The sequence below is a fragment of the Bos indicus genome, chromosome 14 (genome assembly GCF_029378745.1).
Source record: "Bos indicus isolate NIAB-ARS_2022 breed Sahiwal x Tharparkar chromosome 14, NIAB-ARS_B.indTharparkar_mat_pri_1.0, whole genome shotgun sequence".
In the NCBI taxonomy this organism is placed as follows: Eukaryota; Metazoa; Chordata; class Mammalia; order Artiodactyla; family Bovidae; genus Bos; species Bos indicus.
In genome coordinates, this window is record NC_091773.1 from 46,756,284 (window position 1) to 46,779,064 (window position 22,781).

The 22,781-nt window shown below is 40.9% G+C and overlaps 1 protein-coding gene across 1 annotated transcript in view; it reads left to right on the forward strand.

Annotated features, from left to right (window-relative positions):
* EXT1 (exostosin glycosyltransferase 1) overlaps positions 1-22,781 on the forward strand; it is a 313,610-nt gene that overhangs the window by 262,579 nt on the left and 28,250 nt on the right. Inside the window, exons 2-4 of the mRNA XM_019973786.2 lie at positions 9,481-9,574; positions 11,045-11,152; positions 16,535-16,654. Coding sequence (XP_019829345.1) covers positions 9,481-9,574; positions 11,045-11,152; positions 16,535-16,654 — 322 coding nt within the window. The remainder of the gene's footprint in view (positions 1-9,480; positions 9,575-11,044; positions 11,153-16,534; positions 16,655-22,781) is intronic.

Sequence of the window (22,781 nt, forward strand, 5' to 3'; positions counted from 1 at the left end):
TAAGGTTGTTAACGTCCCCAGCACAGAGTGGGCTTCCCTGGTGGCTCAGATGGTAAAGAATCTGCTTGAAATGCTGAAGAACCCAGGTTCAATCTCTGGGTCAGAAAATCCCCTGGAGAAAGGAATGGCTCCCCACTCCAATATCCTTGCCTGGAGAATTCCATGGACAGAGGAGCCTGGCGGCCTGCAGTCCATCGGGTCCCAAAGAGTCGGACATGGGCACAGTATATTCCAAATCTTTCACTTGTCCCTTTGCTGGCACCATGTTACTGCTTCCTTCTAGGTGTCTCTGAGAACACAGAGTCCGCCTTGTACAAGCCCCACAAAACCTTGGCTCCTCAACTTCATCATCTATAAAAGGCGGCCACTTCACGTGGGGTTGTAGAGAGAAAGGGCAGGAATGAATGTGGATTGTTGCCCCACGCAGAGGAAGCATTTAATCAGTGGGGGGATGATTGTTGTAATTGTTACCATTAATGACTGTCCTCCTTTTGGCACCTGCTTTTACATTTTAGCCATTGAGCTGCTGTGTAGTGAGCAGGAACCAAGGTGGCCTTCTGCACGGTGTGCCTGCTGCCTGTTAAACCCGTCAGTGTGTGCAGGTGAAGCTACCATCTGGTTACAGTTTACAGTTCTGAGCCTTCAGTGGGTATTAAGGGCAGAGATGGAGTAAGTGAGTTTAGACTTGATATGGGATTATGATCCAGTGTGTTCAGACACAATATTTTTATTCCAAGAGTCCATCTGGCCCTTTCTTCTTCCCTGTGAAAAGCAGGTATACCCGTATCCAATTCCTGGGTGGCTCTGAGGCTTAAATGAGATAAAGTATGTGAGAGTTTGGTGCCTCCCACCCCAGCCAGAGCCCACACACTATTCCTCCTTCCTTTCTCAATATTGAAATGAATTTAAATGTACATAGAAAGAAAATGGTCTTCTGTGGAAAGCCGAGAAGTATGAAAGGGATTGGCAGCGTCATTCAGAGGAGCATCATTAAGCAATTGGTTCATAATCCTTGGCCTGACCAGGTGCCCCAGAGGTTCAAGTCCAGCAGAGTGGCCTGTGCTAGAATCTCACTATTTCCGAATAGCAAGAACCTTCCTTTCTGGAGCCACTGAGCGTCCCTGAGTCTGCAGCCTCTCTGGTTACCAGCACCTCACACTAGGATAATCCATGTGCATTTCCTTGACTCGGGAATGTGGAGTAGCTCATTCACGGTCACAGAAACTGCACACAGGTGGTGTGAAGAGATGGAGGTTCCATGAGTCCCGTGAATTCACAAGGACCGCAGTGGGCCTGTACTTTTCCCTGTGTTGCTTACAAGACAACATGTAGAGATAAAATGGTGGCCAGTGGACCCATTTTCCAGCTAAAAGGTTGGTTCCCACTCATGGGCTTCTCAGTTCAAATCTGTGCCTTGGACCAATTTCATATTATTGCATGCTATGGATTTGGGGATTTTCTCACAAATAATTGAAATTTGTTAATGTTAAATCTGTAGTAATCCACAAAAGGGCCATAGTTATTAAATGACAGAGCACCATCTCAGACTGAGCTCTGGATGTGACAGGGGGCAGAATTTCGAGTAGGGGAAAAAGAGTCCCTTGCAATGGGGCTGTCTGTTGCCAGTGCTTGAAACTAGGTCAACCGTTGAGGACATCACTGTGTCGGAAGCTGCATTTGTGTGAACTGCCCCAGGAGGCAGTGCCATGTAGTGGAGAGCAAAGGCCCTTTAGAATAAAACAGCCTGGAGCTGGAGCCTCATGCCTCCTTTGAGATGACCTGCATTGGCAAGGTTATGGGGCTCTCTGAACTCCATGCCTGCCTGTCTAGTTGGCTTACATCAAGTCCTACCTAAGAGTTCCTTCCATGATAGGTCATTGAGCCGTTCAGTGGCTCACGAGTGCCCACACGGGGTCATGTCTGAGGTCCAGCAGTTATCGCACGTGATCTTTCCAGGGAGACCCTGCCTGTACCAGCAGCCTCACTGGCCCCTCCCCACCCCTGACCCCAGACTGTGGGCAGTTTATCTCACTGTCTCACTCCTCTGCTAGCTCCACCACCAGAAATGCCCATGGCCTCCTCTCAGGTCTTTGCCAGACTGATTCTTTTTTTTTTTTTTTTAATTTACTTTTATTTATTTACTTTTGGCCATGCTGGGTCTTTACTGCTTTGCTCAGGCTTTTCTCTAGTTGCAGCAAGCGGGGGCTCCTCTCTAGTGGTGGGGGACTTCTCATTGCAGTGACTTCTCTGGTTGTGAAACATGGGCTCTAGGGTGTGTGAGCTTCGATAGTTGTGGCACGTGGGCTCAGTAGTTGGGCTCCCAGGCTCTAGAGCACAGGCTCAGTAGTTGGGCTCCCAGGCTTAGTTGCTCTGTGGAATGTGGGATCTTCCCAGATCAGCCATTGAACCTATGTCTCCTGCATTGGCAGGCAGATTCTTTACCACTGAGCCACAAGGAAAGCCCCAGACTGGGTCTTGCTCTTCCTTTAATATTTGGCTCAGAGTCTCCCTTCCTCCAGGAGACATGCTTTCTTCTCACTCTTCCCACGAGAGCCAAGGGGTGACTTGTCACTGGTCTTCTCTGCATCCTTGCCTCCATCCTCCCATATCCCTCACTAAATGACAATCATTTGATAACACATCTACCTTCTCCCTGGAGAAGTACTGTTCCTTGAACAGTACTTGACACACGGTAGGCATTCAGCTAATGTTTGCTGAATGAATAAAGAAAGTACAGCGGAGATGCTGAGGAAGCTTATTTCCCTTATCCCACAGCACTGTAACTACAGCAGTCTTAAGTTGTTTTTGTGTTCTTTCTTTCTTTTTTTTCCTTCAGAAATGTGATTCCACCCTGGGGGTAAGAAAAGAAGTTTAAGTACTTATGAGGATGGGGGGCTGAGAGAAAACAAATCAGCTATAGAAGTTTACTTACTTTATTTCTTTATTATTATTTTTAATTCTTAAGCCCAGTGTGAACCCTTAACTGTGGCATATGAAATCTAGTTCCATGACCAGGGATCGAACCCAGGACCCCTCCACTGGGAGCACAGAGCCTTAGCTACTAAACTACCAGGGAAGTCCCTCACTTAGTTTGTAAATAAATACTTGAGACAAACAGTAGCATCATTGGGGGGAGACTAAAACTGTGTGACTACAGAGATGCGGGCTTGCCTCACTTCTTCCCTGTCCTCTTTGATTAACAGAAAATAGCCTCGCATGGCAGATTGCTACTAAGGAATTGTAGGAAGCCCAGGAGGACCCGTGGGCACACTGTGCCAGCGGCATCCTTGGCTGTGGAGCTTCTGATAATAAGGCAAAATCCTTTCAATTAGAAGCTGCTGTTGTGATTCATAGCTTCTGTTTTTAATTTCCAAGGGTCTGCTCCACTCTTCTCCCTGGCACTGTCTTTGGGAATCTGATCTTTTTTATTTGTTACTTTTTTGAAATGTTTTTATTCCTCTTGAATTGCTGTAGTTTCTACAAAAATTTACAGTCATGTAGTGCATTGCAGTTTCTACTGTATGCACTTAATCTCATTTAATCCTCACATCTCTGAGGCTCAGAGGAGCTAAACAGTTTGCACAGGGACACACGGAAAGTGGTAGGTCCAGAACCCAAGTTCTTCAGCCCAGGCTTTCTGACTTCAAGTTGGCTGTACTTTCCATTCTATCTGGTTGCCTCCCTTCCATCATCATAATCACAGCTACCATTTATGGATTGTTTATAGAGTGTAATAGGCTTTCGTTAAAATGTATCATTTAATCCTCCCAGTAAAAGTATTATCCCCATTTTGCCAACCAGGAAACTAAGATCTAGACAAATTAAATAACTTTTCCCAAGATCACTCAGTTTGTGAATAGCCAAGATAAAAGTGGAACCCAGGCTTGGCCTGGTCTAAAGCTGCTTAAGCTTTAGACCACTAAGCTCTTAATTACTAAGCTCTTCACTACCATGCCAGTGGTTCTCAAAATTTAGGGTGCATCTTAATTACCTGGAGGGCTTATTAAAACATGGAATTCTGGGCCCTTCCCCCAGAGTTTCTGAGTCAGCAGGCCTGGGTGAGGCTGAGAATTGACGTTTCTACCAGTTTCCCAGATGATGCTTCTAGTTGGAAGAGTATACTGTGAGGACCCCAGCACTAATGCCACATTGCCCTGCACCCATTTCCTGGTTGCACGGAATTGCTGCCAGCCAAAAAAGAAAAAAAGAATGTGTTTCATATGGAGGGGAAGGACTTCAATTATGCATTATTATATGGCCCATTTTAAATGGGGTGTATCCCATGTATTATTCAATACACCTTTAAGGAGAAAATTATTACGGCCGTAGAATGGTTTTGGTTTCTAGGTTAAATATGGGGTCATGTCATTTTGACTGCATTTTTCATTACAGTAGTTCATAGAAACTGTTCTACCTTCTGTGTCATCATCTATACAAGCAGGGACTTAATGGCCATCTGAAAAGGGTAACAAAAGCATTATTAATTAAATCTGTATCTGAGATTAGTTGCCTCCCTCATCTACTTACCTTCTTGCTTAGGATCTCATATGTTCATTATTTCTTGTTTTTAAGAAGTTTATGACTTCAATATGATTTATACTTCTAAGCTTAAATCATAGGTAAGAAGTGGTCACTAAAAAGATTGTCCCCCCTCACTTGACCTGTCCTCTCCCCATGTTTTCCCCCATCCCTATCCACTGGTAACCACTAATCTGTTCTCCATCCCTGTAATTATGTTAGTTAATTAATGCTATATAAGTGGGATAATTCAGTGTGTGTCCTTTCAAGATTGGATTTTTCACTGAGAATAATTTCCTGAAGGTTGCTTGTGTGTATCTGTACATACAAGCCTGAAGTTTTCCAGTTCATATGATGGCAGTAGCTGTGCTGAGACCATGCATGTCTCCCAACATGGATGCAGCAGTGTATTCTAGGGGAGGCATCTACTAATTCATGCATTAATTTACTCAACATGTGTTTCTTGAAGGCCTACTATGTGTCTGTCACCAGTGCTGGAGCCAGAAGATCAGGGGAGACCTTTCACCCATATAGTGGGGGGGCATGCCTTGCCAGGGTTCATGGAGAGACATTTCCTTTTTTTTGCTAGTAAGTATTCTAAGTTATACATGCACCACAATTGGTTGAATGATTCACCCATTAAAGGATATTTGGATAGTTTACAGTTTGGGGCTATTAAGGATAAAACTGTGAACATTCATGGACAAGTTTCTGCGTGAAAATAAACTTTCATTTCTCTGGGATAAATGCCCAAGTATGCAATTGCTGGGTCATACACTAAGCTCATTTTTAGTTCTAAAAGAAACTGCCAAACTATTTTCCAATGAGGCTGTACCATAGTACCTTCCCACCAGCAATATATGAGGTTTATATTCCAGTTTCTCATCAGCACCTGTTGTCATCTGTCCTTTTGATTATAGCCATCTTTGTGGTATAAAATAATATCTTATAGTTTTGATTTGCATTTCCCTAATGACTAATGGTTAAGTATCTTTTCATGTGCTTATTGGCACTTGGCATATTTTCTCTGGAACAGTATCTATTCAAAGCCTTTGCCTATTTTTAAATTGGATTATGTATCCTGATTGTTGGTTTGCAAGAGTTCTTTACCTTTGGTGGATAAAGCCACTTACCAAATTGATAATTTGAAAATATTTGCTTTCTTTTCTATAGGTTGTCTTCCCTTTCTTGATGAGAGCTGAGGTAGAGGGATCCTAGTCTTCTCAGCTATACTCACCTACCTTAGAGCTTCTGTAAGGCAGAGCTAGTGAGGGTTGATAATGGAGCGGATCTTGGCTCAGATGCCCCAGATGCTCACAGTTCTTGCTGAGATTTGGTAGATTTTCCTGAACGAGTAGTTTTCCACGTGTCATGATGCTCTTAGGACAATTTCCAGAAATTGTCAATGAATGTTCTTTGTTAAACTTTTTATTTTATATTGAATCATAGTTAATTAACAATGTGTTAGTTTCAGGTATACAGCAAAGTGATTTAGTTAGACATACACATATGTCTATTCTTTTTCAAATTCTTTTTCCAGTTAGGTTATTGCAGAATATTGAGCCACGTTCCCTGTGCTGTACAGTAGGTCCTTGTTGGTTTTCTGTTTTAAATACAACAGTGTGTACATGCCATCTCAAACTTCCTAACTATGCCCTCCCTTCCCCAGCTCTTACCCCCTGGTAGCTGTAAGGTCATTCGAAGTCTGAGTCTTTTTCTGTTTTGTAAATAGTTCATGCATATCAGCTTTTTCAGTGAATGTTCTTATACTTGGTATCAGGTAAATTGGTGTTTTGCTGGAAGGAGCGTCCACAGAATTCCTTACTGTGTCGTTCTGGAAGGCCAGCCTTCCACAGTGTACTGAGAACACCTACCCCCAGGGAGATACTACCCCTGAAATCCTCGTCAGCCTTTTCTACTTATCTGATGAGGCTTTGGTAGGTCTAGCAGCAGGAGAAGCATCTTTTCCAGGACTAGAACAGTGCTTGGAACATAGTATTTCTTGAAAGAATGACTGAGTAAATGAGTTTGAGCTCTTAGAAGGAGGTAGATGTGGGCAATTGAGCAGACCAAAGAGCTGAGTAGGGAGAGTACCACACATTCGCGTGGTTCTATTAGGACCATCAGCCCCTTGCAGGCGTCATCATTTCTTCAGTTGTCGTACACAGTCATTCATAGGCTCACTGTCACTAGAGCTGATGGTTCATGGGCTGAGCATGGTGAGAAATAGGAAAATCATTGTTTTAAGTTGTACGTGCTTATGTTTGTGTATGTCTTTGTATGTCAGTATAAATACGCACATTGCACATTGGATAGACAAGCAGATTTCTATAGAAATATGTGTGTCATGCTAAGTCACTTCAGCCATGTTCGACTCTTTGTGACCCTATGGACAGTAGCCCACCAGGCTCCTCTGTCCATGGGATTTTCCAGACAAGAATACTGGAGTGGGTTGCCATGCCCAGGGATTGAACCTGTGTCTTTCGTCTCTTGCATTGGCAGGCAGATTCTTGACCACTGACACCAGCTGGGAAGTCCCTTAGACACATACATACATACAGTGGCTGTGGAAACTTTTGGAGCGGTGGGATAGTCTCAAAGGGACGTAAACGAATGAAAGAATAAAGAGTCACGGGAGGACTTCCCTGGCGGTCCAGTGGTTTAAGACGTTGCCTCCAGTGCAGAGCATGCAGGTTCAATCCTTGGTCCTGAAGCTAAGAACCCACATGCCTCACAACTAAAAAAACCTAAACACAGAAAACAGAACAAATATTGTAACAAATTCAATAAAGACTTTTAAAACATGGTCCACATCAAAACAAACAAACAAAAAACCTTGAGAAATACTTTTAAAAAAATAATAATAATTATGGAATATTCCAGACAATCTTTAGTCATCTTGCCCAACTGACCCATTTTGCAGATGAGGAAACTGAGGCCCAGAAAGCCCATTGTTTCACTTTGAACTTCACAGCTTGCCTAGTGGGTTCCTGATTCCAGCAAGAATGCTTGTCCCCTTTCTCCTGTTACCTTTTATGTGAATGAACACTAGCTTCAATCATGAAGCTTGATTCCATACATCAGCAAATCCCTCTCTACAACCACTTAAAAATCCACACCTTGAATACTGTCATTTGAGTTTTTCCTCAAGTTTTCTGCTTTTCTTCTCCCTCTGCTCCCTCACTCAAGTAAATTCTGCAGCTGAAAACTTTGAAACTTGTTACAGTCCAGAACATTAATAGGGTTTTACATTTTTAGCAGCCTAATGATGAGGAGGTAGGGCCTTCTGTTCCAGCCCCTTAGGGGTTTCTATTCTGGGTATTTATTAAACTTTGCTGTAGCCTCAAGTATATTTGACCTTTTTATATTAAAGTTTCAGTTTAAACTTTATACATACATTGTGTGTGTTTCCCTGGTCTCGATTGATTAGGTAGATATTCAGACATTATCAACAGTTGAGCCCGAGATCCTTGTCAATTATTTTCTTATGTTTGGTGAGGAAAAGAGAAGCCAGTACTAACATAATTTAATATTTTTTTTATTTAGCTAAATTAGAGCCCTCTTAAAAACCTTTCCACTTTGAAGTCTATTTTACAGTTTAATTAACGCAGCAAGGATATTCTTTTTTCTTTCTTTCTTTTTTAAAATTTTTACTCTCAATGGAGATAATCCATTCATGGTGACCTTTTCTTGTGCAAATTAGTTGTACACGCTTGTTTAAGCAAATGGTCCTGTGCATGATGTCTCTTCTTAATGACGGGTTTATAATTGAAAATTGGCTTACTCCCATATGCCTAGTTTGTATAAGATTATAAAAATAGATGTGGACTTTAAAAATATAAATGTATATATCAGTATCCCCAAAAGAGGAGGGAAGAATTCAGTGCCTTCAGGCTATGATTAAATTAGACTATTAGAGTCAGAAAATGCCAGTGACATATGCTACTGTCAAAGGCACACCTGTCTGCTGAGCCCAGGAAGTTCTTGAAAAACGAGAGTGATTTCCTACTAGCGTGATTTCATCCTAGCCCTGAGAAGCTGGGCCTACCCAGGACATGAGCCTTCTCCAGTTTCCCAACTTTGCTTCAACTCCGAGTGAACTTTCAGCTGTGTGTTTAGGACTGGGTTTGTGGAAATCATGTTTCAAGTGCCAGCCCTAAACAAAATGAGGTGCTTGTTGTCTTTCCCTGCACTCCACTGACATAAAGAGACAGGTGACATTCCTGTTTTATTTTGCATTTTTCCAAGTGCAGTAACAACGTGAGCTGGCTCAATGGTATTTGAGTAAAAGACACGATCATCTCGTCTCTTGCCCAGTTTCCCACAGCCCTGAGTATTTTTTCTTCTCTTGTTATTTCTTCTCTTTCCCAGTTTCTTGGGCTGGCTCTTTCTCTCTTTCCTCCATGCCAACCATTCTTACACAGGAGTGTTTGTCTGGGGTAACCGAATGTTCTTGGTTAAAAGTAGAAACTCCAGCTTGAAGGAGAAAATAAATGTTTTGTGCTCAGAATGGAGGTTTCCTGAGTAGATTTTAATAGCATGGTTTCTTGGGGTAGGTAGGAAACAAGAGCAGTCTTCAGGTTCCTGAATGATATGGCATTATAAAAGAACAACTAGCAGTGATTATTTTTTTAAGCTGATGAAGGCAACCTATTTTTGCCAAGACACGAAAAAACCTGATTTGCAAAGTAAAGGCTGAGCAAGCCAAAATGTCACTGAGACCATCAGACTTGTCTTTTACGTATTATTTGCACAAGACCCTAATTGCTTTGTCCAGTGGGAAGGGTCACATTTCCATTCCGTCATGCAACAACCCTTCCTGCCTTCCCCCTGGAAAAGGGGGGGCTGGCTTCTGTACCACCCAAGTTGCTCTGGGTGGCTTCACGCACCCTGGGTATGCCCATTCACTCCGCCTCCTTCTTAATGATCTTTGTTTGCTGATGGCACCTCTTTTCCTTCTAGATATGATTATCGGGAAATGCTGCACAATGCCACTTTCTGTCTGGTTCCTCGTGGTCGCAGGCTTGGGTCCTTCAGGTTCCTGGAGGCTCTGCAGGTAAGAGACCCTGATCATCCCCAGAACAGAGTTGAGAACTGACATCAGACAGGGGGTGGGGTGAGGGGAGAAGGGTTCACCTTAACACATCTCCTGGGATCTAAACCAAATGCATGGTTTGCCTGGAACACCTGAAATCTGTTTTCCCAAGAAAATCTGCAACCTTTTATATGCGTGAGGGGCAGAAGGAGGATTTACACCCTGCCTTTGGACATGAGGAGATTCAGTGGGAATCTCAAGGGAAGGTAGGTTCTCAGAGATGGGCTTGCAAACAGAGAGTAGATCTGACTGCCCACCAGGCAGCAGAGCCGGACTCCTCATGGAGGCTCAGCCCTCCTCCTTGGAAGCCAGTTTCAACAGCAGTGAAGATGGCTAATGAGTGGTATTTCCCCAAATCAAACTTGTTCTGTCCCCATTGCAGTCATCACTTGGCTTCTCTGAATTCTGAGCATGACCCCCAGCAAGATAGAGTCACTCTCTCAGCCTGGCTCTTCCAGGCTCTGCAGTTCTGAGGTCCCAGAGCTTCAGGACTCTTTTGCCATTAACCTTTACTCTCTGCGGTTCTCACCCAGAAGTTGCATCCAGCCTTCCTTGTTGCAAGAAAGCACGCCTTCCACCTCTCGCTGCCTCCTCTCCTGAGCTCCTGGCTGCTGTGACTTTCTCCCTTTGCACTCTGCCCTGCCTGGATCTGTGCTTTCGTCACCATGCTTCCAGTGTTCTGTCTTGTCCTCCAGCAGGAGGGCTTCCTTGCCTTGAAAGTCTTTTCTGACATGTTCTAGGAAGCATATCATCCCTAACATTCTCCTAGCCTCTGGGTATGTTACATGGAGCAAATTGGTCTCTGCTTAGGATTACGAGTTCTTTGCAACCAGAATTTTGTCATTAGCCTGGTGTTTTTAGGCTCTTAGGTCACTGTTCAGGTAGTAAGTTGGTCAGGATCCTTCCACACTGAAGAGATCAAGTCTGGTTTGGGTGTTTGCCTGGCCTGGTGAGCACCCTGTAAGAATTAAGTCCACAAAGTGCTTTATCAGGAAAACCAAGTCCTGTTCAGCTCTTTGTTGCTCAGGACATTGGCATGAAGCACTTTGCACAAGAACTGTAGCGTTTTCATTGACAAGACCATGTTTGTTCAAGGTGGGGTTTATGCTAGGATTTTGTTGGTGAACGATTTTGTTACGTCAGTAAAATTTCTTCAGCGAGGCCAGTTGTTTCCCTAGAAGTAAGGTCAGCCAAACCAGGTATAAGAATAGAAATGGGGTTTTCACATTCCAAGGCACAACTTGCAAATGGTAAAATCTCAGCTGGATACGGACAGCCTTCATGTGACTTCACGAAAGCCCACTTTTCTATTGACCTCAGCAGTCCAGGATTCATGTCAGTAATTGAATTTGTACCGATTTCACCCTCCTGATTGGAAGGGTTCCTCCTGCCACCACCTCCCTCACACTCACAGTGTCCTTCTTTGTACAGGCCGCCTGTGTCCCTGTGATGCTCAGCAATGGATGGGAGTTGCCATTCTCTGAAGTGATTAATTGGAACCAAGCTGCCGTCATAGGCGATGAGAGATTGTTATTACAGGTAAGGAAGGGGTGGTGGCCTTCCCCAGATCAGTGGGTTATTGCTGCCCCCATACAAACTTTCAAAGAAGATGAATCCAAAAGGTCAGCTCTATAAAAGAAATTTTATCAGGACAAAATTGCCTGTGTCGTGGTGAATATGAAGTCATTTAACATGACCGTTCACTTCCTAGTATGCAGTCTCCTCAGATCCAGGGAATATATACTCGGATAAGGAGAAGCTACAGGTGGAGGACATGAATGTTGATACTGACAAGAGATGTCTATCTACCCCCTTCAGTTTCTGTAATATTTAGAAATCATGCCAGAGAGTTCTTGTACAATTCTGCTGCCACTTTGTACTCCTTTCCCATTTCCATATTTGCCTTCAGATTAATTTTCAGAAAGACAGGTCTCTAGGGCTGATTCTTGCCATTAGTGTTATCATTGCTCAAATGATCTAGTCTGGGTTAGTGTTATCTTTAAGATGTATATTTAAAAGAACAGCCTCAAATGAAAATGTGTGTGTGGGGGGTTGTCTTGTATTTTTGGCCATGTAGATTATTTTTTCCATTTCATTTTATTGTTGTAAAAATACATAACGTGAAATCCACTCTCTTTACCAATTTTGACGTATACTCATTATGGTTGAGTATAGGTAAATACAGTGTATTACAGCAGGTCTCTAGGCTTATTCATCTCGCTTAACTGAAATTTTATGCCCACTGATGAGTAACTCCTCAGTTCCCATCCCCCAATCACTGGTCACTACCATTCTACTCTCTAATTCTATGGACTTGACTATTTTAGATACCTTATATAAGTGGAGGACTTCCCAGATGGCTCAGTGGTAAAATACTTTGCCTGCCTGCCAATGAAGGAGATGCAAGAGACGTGGGTTTGATCCCTGGATCGGGAAGATCCCCTGGAGAAGGAAATGGCAACCCACTCCAGTATTCTTGCCTGGAAAATTCTATGGACAGAGGACCCTGGTGGGTTACAGTCCATGGGGTCACAAAAAGTCAGACACAACTGAGCAACTGAACACATGAAAGTGGACTCATGAAATATTTTTCTTTCCATGACTGGTTTATTTCACTTAGTGTAGTAGCTTCAAGTTTCAACAATGCTGTCCTGTATTGCAGAATTAAGACTTACTAATTATTCAAATGTTCCTATTACCCAAAGTGATCCACAGATTCAAGGGAATTCCTACCAAAATCCCAGTGGCTTTTTTTTTTTTTTTTAACAGAAATAGAAAAACAGTCCTAAAATTTGTGTGGAACCAGAAAAGACCCCAAATAGCCAAATCAATCTTAAGAGAAAAAGAATAAAGCTGGAGTATCATCATCCCTAGTTTCAAACTATATTACAAAGCTACAGTCATTAAAACAGTGTAATACTGGCATAAAAACAGGTATATAGCTCAATAGAACAGAATGGAGCCCAGAAATAAATCCATGCATATATATCAACTAAACTTCTACAGGGATGCCTAATAAAAGTCTGAACATCTCAATAGCTGCCTGGTACGGGGGAATATGATACTCACAGAGAAATCCCAGGTCAGGAATAGTCAGTCACTGAGAATTTTTAAAGGCATTTTGTGCAATGATGCTTTAGCTTCAGCATAAATTGCCACACTCTTTTCTCTAAAATGATGTAATATTTTAATCATTTATTTCATGACATTGTACTTTACCTTGAACTACCACAAATATTTGTAGAATGATATTTTTTTAAATGTCCTGCTGGCCAGTCTGCTGACTGACTGGTAAAATAACTCGGTACTCCCCCTAAAGTCACAGGTGAAATATCTGTAACCAAGAGTGCAATCAATTATAGCAAGGCCAGCTGAACACAGCTTCCAAAACATGCCTTGTGTCTGGTATTCAGATCTATGATCTCCAAGGCCCCTGGGACCACAGAAGTAGGAGAAGAACATGTGACCTAGTAGAGTTCTCCCTAGGTGCGTGCCTAAAAACATTCACTCATAGAAGGCCTAACAAAGTGATAGATGTGGTTCTTTTCCATGTTGCCTTTTTCCTTCCTCCTTTGATTTTTTTTTTTTAAAGATGCATGCTCATTAAAGGAAATTTGGGAATGAAAAATACCAGCCATAATTTCTCCAATTGTGTACCCACGCTCTCGTGAATGATATGAATAAGTTGGGAGTTTGTCTTTGAAATGGAGTGGATTCCGGGGTACTGAACTGTGGTTGTCTGATCTCTGCCATTTCACCAGAGTTGATTCTCCAGAAGCATTTCACCTTCTGAAGCAACATTTTGGCTTGACGCTGGGGGTTTTGTTTTTCATTGTGCACCCACTCAAACTCGTTGGCATTTTCCGCTCATATGCAGTCTGTCTGCACAGCTGCCTCCATATTGAATGACGACTGAACTGTCATTGACAATGGTTTTAAAGAACTGGCACCCAGCCCAAATGTCTGCTCTGGGAAATGTTTTTGTTATGTTACCATTTTTCATTTCCTGTTTTAGAACAGCTCAGATGTTTTTATTTGCATATAGTCTTGTCGTCATGTCACCAAGAGAGCTTACTGTTGCTTTCCTGTATCTATCTTGGTAGATTCCATTAGTACGGTTACCATGCATGACCTTTTATTAAGACTTCACTGGGTTCTGCCACTTCGAACAATCTGGCAAAATTGCAATTAATTTATCACTTTCCTGTACCTGTCTCTCGGGACAAGCAGATTAATAACCAATAGCCAAATGCCATTAAAACTTGGAACTCTGTCTTTTCAATCAATTGGAATTATCTTCCAGAGCACTTTGCAGACTGCTGTCAGACACGTGTATGCACAGACGGGTAGAATATATTTCACTTGATATAGTAACAGCAAGATGTGGCTTATGTAAGAGAGGGGATGTATTGATAGGCTCATGTGTGATATGCCATTCTGCCTTCCTAACCACAGTCTACTCAGTTTTCTGGAGACCACATAGTGATGATAGCTTTTGACATTTTTCTAATGGACTGGTTCCTCATCATCACAATAAAACAGTGAAGTATCAACCTGTACGACCCTTAGAAAATACCACTGACACTCAGAAGAGGGCATGATTATGAAAATTGAAGATGATAATTTTTTCCTAATCTTTCTTTGGCTATCTGGGTAATTTTCTCAGTAAATAAAATTAAATGTTCTTTGACTTATCAGGGATTGATGATCTGAATGGTTTCTCCACCTTCTTCAAGGATATTTTATTTCCCCTTGACCTTGAGCTGTGATTTCAGGCAACTATTTTTCTCCATTGCCTGTTCCCTTCATGCTGCTTCAGTGTTGAGAATCCAGACATACACTGGGGCTGCAGATTTAGTATCTGCTTTTGGACATCACAAGTGAGCTTGTCCTTATGTAGGTACTGTGAAACAGTTCTCTGGCTTCCTGTAGAAGTGGTCTTGAAAAAAAAAAAGTTCCTGCTTCCTTCCCCTCCACTGGAAATTCAGATGTAGTCTTAGTCACGATGTCATGGCTAACTTTCTTATGAAAACAGCTAGTAGAGCATTCCTGCTTCAGTCCAGGCTCCCATGCCTCTCTGCTTAGTTACATATTAGGGAGGCAAGCATGCAGAAAGAGGTGAGCACAAAAGGGCACTTGATAATCACAAGGAATCTCCCCTAAGAATGTAGGCTCCATAAATGAAACAGACCTTGGGCTTTAGGTGAAGATAAGGAGCAAGCTAAGGTAACTCACTAGACAGCCAGGAAGTACATTTCAGAGCTCCAGACCCAAGCAAGTTCATAGGCAAACATTAAGCAATTGGTCCAACTTTTCATATCATCACCCTTAAGTCAATAGCAATAGTAGTAGTAGTAATTACTTTGTCAGTTAAACGTCCCATGTGTTAGGCATTGCGTGAAGCACTTACGTGCTCTTCATTACAACCTTACAGTGATGTTAGAACTGTATCGCTGTTTTATAACTGAGGAGATGGAATCTTTGAGACATCAAGTAACTTGTTCAAGGAAGCACAGCTAGTAAGCTGTAGAGCCAAGACTCTTACCTTGGTCTGACTCCCATTTTCCTGTACTGCTAGTGAAAATAATAATATTCCTTCGGTGGCTTCAGATGGCTGTGGTCAATTTGACTTTTATTTATTAAGTAGCTACTACAGGCATACCTCATTTATTTTACTTTGCTTTATTGTGCTTCATAGATGCTTTTTTTTTTTTTTTAACAAATTGAAGGTTTGTCATAAGCCTGTGTTGTCAGATGATGGTTAGCATTTTTTTTTTACTTTGAATAAAGTATTTTAATTAAGGTATTTACATTGTGCTTTCAGACATTACGCTACTGTATACTTAATAGACTATAGTGCCGAAGTAACTTTTAGATGGACTGATGGTGGTGGTGGTACACAGTGGTGTCTGACTTTTGTGACCCCGTGAACTGTAGCCACCAGTCTCCTCTGTCCATGGGATTTTCCAGGCAAGAATGCTGAGTGGGTTGCCACCTTCTACTCCAGGGGATCTTCCTGACTCAGAGATCGAATCCGTGTCTCTTGCATTTCCTGCATTGGCAGGTAGATTCTTTACCACTGTACCACCTGGGAATCCTCTGGATGCACTGAAAAACCAAACAAATTTTGTGTGACTTGCTTTATTGTGATATTCATTTTATTGCAGTGGTCTGAAACAGAACCCACAGTATCTCTGAGGTGTGTCTGTATATAAAAGCCACTCTCCTAGCTAGAAAGTGTTTAGCTGGATGGACAGGGCATAAATCCTTCCTTTAAAATTGTGTAGCCTGGTAGATAGCAGTGTTGGCTAAGCACACATGACGGCTCGTGTTAGTTTGGGGTAAGCACTAGAGCCAAAAAGAGAGGTCTGGGGAGCAGAAAGCTCTCAGGGAGAGAAAAGGGATACCTGCACATAGAAATAATTACCCTCAGCTGCATATTAAATGGACAGACTCCGAGACATTCCCTAAAAGGTCCTTCTGTAGGTCATTAGTAGTCCTGAGGGTGGCATGTCTTAGAAGTGCTTGGGACATAATGGCTCTCAGCTTTGCTCCAAGACTGTAGCCCCTTCTCTGCAGGATTTGATTGTTCACGGGCAGGTTCAAGGGCATGTGGGATTCTTAGAAAATGGCAGAGGAATGCTACACAAGTGATAAGCTGCTACCAAATCTTAGAAGTGAGCTCTAACTGTTGTGTATTTGGTCATTAAAGGTCATCATTGCTGACTCCCAGTAAGTGCTGTTTTTAGCTAACACCTCTTAAGGACCTTTCAGTCTAGGGGTTGGTGGTTTTTAGTAGATCTGTACGCTAGAAGCAGAATGCTATGAAGAAAAAAACTCTAACCTGAGTGAGTTATTGTGATCAAATGGCATCTCATTGTTTTCCAGTTATAGTTATTATGTGTTCACCTTGTGTTACAGATTCCTTCTACAATCAGGTCTATTCATCAGGATAAAATCCTAGCACTTAGACAGCAGACACAATTCTTGTGGGAGGCTTATTTTTCTTCAGTTGAGAAGATTGTATTAACTACACTAGAGGTAAGTGAGATGCCTTGGCTTTCAGTCTCGAATAATGGTCCTTTATGTGTTTCTCTTAGCCTCCTCTTTTGCTGTTGTCAATGTGTAATTGGTCAAATGCGGCAACACTGAGCTTTCTGCACTTGGATGTATCAGTTAACCGCTTTGACCTGCTCTCCATTCTTGACGAGCTCCACAGAGGAACACTAACTTAGGAGGAATACACTCCTTGACACAGAGATCGGCTCTGACTTATATCATTTCAGAGACAGGTAGCTAATGATTGGCCTGTCATTCACACTCATGGCATCCTTTGAAGGCGTATTTCTGGAGTCCACTTAAGAAACAGATAGTGAGCAAGTAGGGGAAAATCTCCCATTCTAAATATATGAATAGTTTACTGGGTACTGTAGTCCAGTGGCATTCGGAAACAGCCAAATTCATTCTCAAGATACATGCAACCCACCCATCATTATCACAAGGATGTGTTAAGAAAATAAGAATTACACTCATCTAGTGCAGAAAGTTTTAAGCTTTATAAAATCAGAAAATCTTCCAGGCAGATGGGTGCCCATCTTCAAGTTGCTTTTTTTAAGGCAGGAGGAAAAAAAGAAAGGGAAACATGGGGATGATTAAAACCTTTGGAAGTAGAGCAGAGAGCGGTGGCCTGAGGCTACACCAAAGTAGCACAAATTGCTGAGAAAAGATTTCGGAATCTGCACTCACAAATTACAGGAAGCAAAGCAGAGGTTCTCAGGTGTAGCCCAGCAGCGACGTAATTCTGAGGTGTCTGTAACATGAGGTGGGGGCATTCGTGGCCTCACTTTCAAAGTATTTTCTTTGGAAACGTGATTACCGCTCCAGAAGCTAATGTCACTGGGAGTATGCAATATGATCATTCTGATATATACCAAGAAAATGGAAGTCATCCTGTTTTGTGCATATCACTGCTGTCTTGCCATCCTGGGTACCAGAGCCAATGCTGGTCATACCCCAGCCACCCTGGGACACTTACCTACCTGAGGCCTGGCCCTGGCTTCTGCTCTCATGGGGCTGGGCTCTACCAAAGTGTCCTCTCTGGGTGCACTGATTTCATCATGGAACTTAGTGAAAAGATATTTAGTACCCAGGTCCACCCATGAACGGGGACAGGGTAGAATGCCTTCCAAGGGCTTCTTTATTACAAGCAAATTCCTCTTATTCATCCAAATCACCCTCCTCAATGAAAATTAAGTTTCACTTGCATTCATAGCAGCAGATTTGAACATGTAATAAATTCTACCTTTTGTTTTTGATCATGTCCTCCATCTAAGACTCTTCTAAGAACCTTCTTAAGGAAAGTTGAATGTGAATTGTGCTTAGATTTTTTGTTGTTGTTGCTGGGTTTTTTTTTTGGGGGGGGGATGAGTGCTTTTTATCAAAGAAGTACATGTTCCTTTTAGAAAGTAATGGAAAATACTTACAGCACAAAAATAAAATAATCTATCCATACAATTCACTATTGACATATATATACACATATAAACATATATATATTCATTTTTTTCTATGCAAATGCATAAATATGTTGTCATTTTTAATTTAAAGAAGAATCTTTCCATACTTAGTTTATACCCTGTTTTTTCTCCTTAATAATATATTAAGATTACCTCATTAGATTTTTCTATAGTTATTTTAATGACCAATATTCCATTCAAATATCATTTAACTCCATTAATTAATCCCCATTTGAGACTACTACAGTTGTTCTATTTTTTCATTGTTATACACGTCCTTGAAGAAAATAGCCTCAGTGACAAATTGTTATGCAGGTTCAAGATTACTTTCTTAGGATAAAATCCTTGAATTCGAAGTCCTGATTCAAAGAATATGCCAAATGCTAAGATTTCTACATGAATTGTCAATTTTCCTGCAATAGAATTAACTAATTTATATTCCCTTCAGCTTATATGAGAGAACTTATTTTAATTATTTTTATTTTTTTTTTACCTTCACCATATTGGACATTATATCCCTCAAACTGGTAAATCATTATTTTCTTAAGATTTTAGTAAGAAAGATTTTTCAGTATTTCTTGCTCAGGCAGCTCACAAAGAAAGAAATAGAAATGGCCACAAAATGTTCTCATTAATTTTTAAGAGCTTATTATATGAAAAATATTAACCCTTTGATTCTTTTCTTACAAATATTTTCCCCTAATTTGTAGTAGGCCTTTCTGTTTTGTTTGTGATTGGGAAGTCTTTTCACTTGTGCCTTTTCCATTTGCTACTGTTTAGAAAGGACTTTTTGACTCATAATTTTATTTATGCATAACCTGCATACACGTATTTTCTAGTATTTATTTTTATTTTGGGGCTTCCCAGGTGGCACTAGTGGTAAAGACCCTGCTTGCCAATGCTAGAGATGTAAGAGATGTGGGTTTGATCCCTGGGTTAGGAAGATTCTCCTGGAGGAGGAAATGGCAACCTATTTCAGTATTCTTGCCTGGAGAATCCCATGGACAGAGGAGCCTGGCCGGCTATGGTCCATAGGGTCGTAGGGAGTTGGACATGACTGAAGCAACTTAGCATGCACCCACACACTTTTTTTAAAGCTTTGTATTTTGTACTGGAGTATAGCCAATTAATTTTTTTTAAATGCAATTTACTTTGTATGTGATCTGTGTTGAAAAACCTAAACCATCCTTTTTTTTTTTTTTTTTTTTTTTACCAATTGTTCTGTATTTGTCCCAGTACAGTTTTTTTTTTACATTTTTATTTGATTTTTTTTTTTTTTTTGGCCACACCACACAGCTTATGGGATCTTGGTTCTCAGACCAGAGATTGAACCCAGGCCCTTGACAGTGAGAGCATGGAGTCCTAACCAGTGGACCACTAGGGAGTTCCCACAATAGATTTCTTAAGTTATTCTTTCCTCAGTGTTTCCACTTGCCACTTTTATGCATCTTTGGCTATACACTGAGACCACGTGTTTTCATTTCTTCACCCTATATTTCATCTCTTGGTGAACCTCTATTTATTTACTGACCTGCTATGGTTGACTGTTACTGTTGTCTCTAATTCATTCATTCTTTTTTTTATTTTTTAAATAGAGATAGCCCTTTATCCAATGAATGACTTTCCACGTGTATCTTAGACTATCTCTTTAGAATGGAGTCCTTGAAATAGGATTACTCAGGCCAAGGGTCCAAGCACGACTAAGACTCATGATATGTATTGCCAAATTACCCTTCAGAAAGGGTGTATCCATCTAGATTCCCACAAGCCATCTGGGAACGACCCTCTTTCACTGTAACCTTATCAACCTTCAGGATCATAATTAAAACAAACATGCACAACTTTGCTAATTTGCCAGATGAAAGATGGTATTTCATTAATTCCGTTTCTTTTGAGTATGGTTTATTGCATAGCTCTGGTCTCTTGCCTGCTAACTTAGCAGTGCTCAATTATCCTATAATAGCAGTTGGATATGTTATATTCATCAGCATAGGATCTTAAGCCAAGCTGTTTTCATCTCTGTGCATGGAAAGGCCTACTTCTCCTTGGATCTGAGCCAGGCAGTTTTTTAGAGAAAACACAGTTGTTTTTAAAACACTACAAACCATATACTTCATTCAAATTTATAGCAACTGTCAAAATCCCCTCATATAGTTCCAAAATTGGATTGTAACAGTTTGACCTCTCAACTGAATTGCATGAGAGATACCATCCAGTTTCCCTTTTTAAATCAGAGCTCAAATTACCCTAGGATCCAATGTAAACAGAAAAGCAGAGAAAAATAGCAGAAAATGCCATCCACATACACAGATAAACAGCCAACAATGTTCATAAGAACGATTTAACTATCACAAATCAAAAATTCCTACTTGGCTTAGAACTTGGATAATGTGAATTCTTCAGTCCCTGCTGGAGTGCCTGCTGTCTGAGGATTATTCGGCATTACCCTTGGACAGCATAGATTCGAAGGTCTCTTGCTAAGGGGATGTTCTACACTCAGGCTTTTTCTTGCTTCTGTGCTGTATTCTGGGTCACGGGAAGGGAATTACTTGCTCTTTGGAGATTATGAGCCTTAGAGTTGTAGCAGTGCTTAGATAAAATTGGAAACAGGATGCTTCGTCCTTCTCTCTAACACCAGGGTCAAGTTGTGCGTACATTCGACTGTGTCGCACTCTGTCCTGCTTGGGATTTGGCTAGTATTTCCAGGCTGATTGAAATTTCCGAATTCTGCACCTTAGAATTAAGGAGCTATTTAATAAGAGATAGACTCTTTGGAGCTTTTTTTTTGGTGCAGATTGAGAAGTAAGGATAGGAACAGTGATAAAATGCTGCAAAAATAATGTTCATGGATTCCATTATTTGTCAGAATATTGTATGACAGTAACTTGGCACTAAGGACTGAACCCTAGGAACTCAGTTGGAATCAGGCTGAGCAAAAGAAAAGGGTGTGAAATTGTCATAACACATGAGAACAGCTCATGGTAGCTTGGAAAGCACAATTTAAAGTGAAGTTCTATGAAGGAGTCTCCATTTCTCTCTTCACTTATCTCTAACCGTACACATTCAGACCATAGTATTGCTGATGCTGCTGTACAATGAAAATTTAAAATCAGTGAGAGAATAGAAATAGAAGATTAGTTTGGAGCAAGGTGGCATATGGCAGCCCTGCAGGTATTAGGCAACACTGCATTTGTCAAAAGACCAAGTCAGGGTCACCTAGAATGGCTGTAGCCTGTAACCAATAGTCTATTATTTTAAAAATAGAGGGCACATAAAGATGAAAAATAAGGAGCCTGTCATTCTTCCCTTTGAATTCACATTAATAAGAAATACTATCCTTACTGAAGGTACCATGTGGGGCTATAAGGAAAAAAAATTGTGTAAATTTTTCGTGATTGTGTGTTTTGATTTTCTTTATAGTATCCAACCTTTAAATATGACGTCTTTGTCCACAACAATTAAGAGTGAGTACCAAGGATCCAGGAAGCTGTCCAGTGTAGCATTAGGGAGACTTAAGCATTAGGAGAGGGACGAAATGACCTTTCTATTTGGTAAAATAAGATCTGTCAAACTTTTGATAAGCCAAGTTGATATCAACCTTTCAGAAAGACAGTTGACAGTACATATGAACAGCCTTTAAAGTGTTCATACCCTTTGACAAAATCTTAAGGCATCAGTCCTAAATGTGGCAAGTTTTAGCTCATAAATATGTTCACTGATTTGCATGGAAATAATTGCACTATTATTGGTCATTTAGGATAAGTAAACCATGAATACTATTAATAATATGGAAAGATCTGTAATATATAATACTTATGGTAGTATAGCTGTGTAAAAATGGGAAAATCCATGCTTAGACAATGCACACAGGAATGAGATTTTTTTTTTAAGGCAAAAAAAAAAAAAAGTCATAAGTATGAAGACTTAGGCAACTATTCCTAACAGATTCTGGAGGTTGTTGTAATTAATGTGATATTTTACTGCTTATTACATATGAGGATAGTAAGTCATAAAGGTGGCAAACTGCTTGACCTGGATTATATTCAGCATTTGTTATTGCTCTTCTACCTTTTTTGATATTGCCCTGTCAAGATCTGTTTGAAGAGCGTATAATGTGCTTTTTGGTATTTCAGAAGAATACTATGACTTATCATATCCCTGAACTCAAAAAGATGGCAGTGTTGTGATACTGAACCAAAAAGAGTCGACACTGAGATTCATACCATCCAGAGACCCAAAGTGAATGGGGATTCAATTTGTGACATCTCTGAGTTCTGTGTCACTTGTATGTAGGTTGGATGTATGACACAGTCTTCTATCAATGTGTTCTGTGTCTTGATATCCAGAGTTTAAGTGACCACATGCTTGAAGGTGTATAAATTTGGAAAGCAAAAAAAAAAAAAAAAGGACCCGAATGAAAACTTATAAAGGAAAATAAGTAGACAGTAGAATAGGAAAGTACAAATAATTAAAAACTGGAATAAATGGTGTACAAAGTGGAATTGCAAACCATGTAAAAACTCTTCACAACCATGACAATTTTCTTATAATTAATGCCTAGACAACAGCATTTTAACATATCTCTGCTGTACCGCAAAGAACAAACATTAACATTTGAGTGAAGTTTCTAAAATCTTGCCCAAATTTGAAAC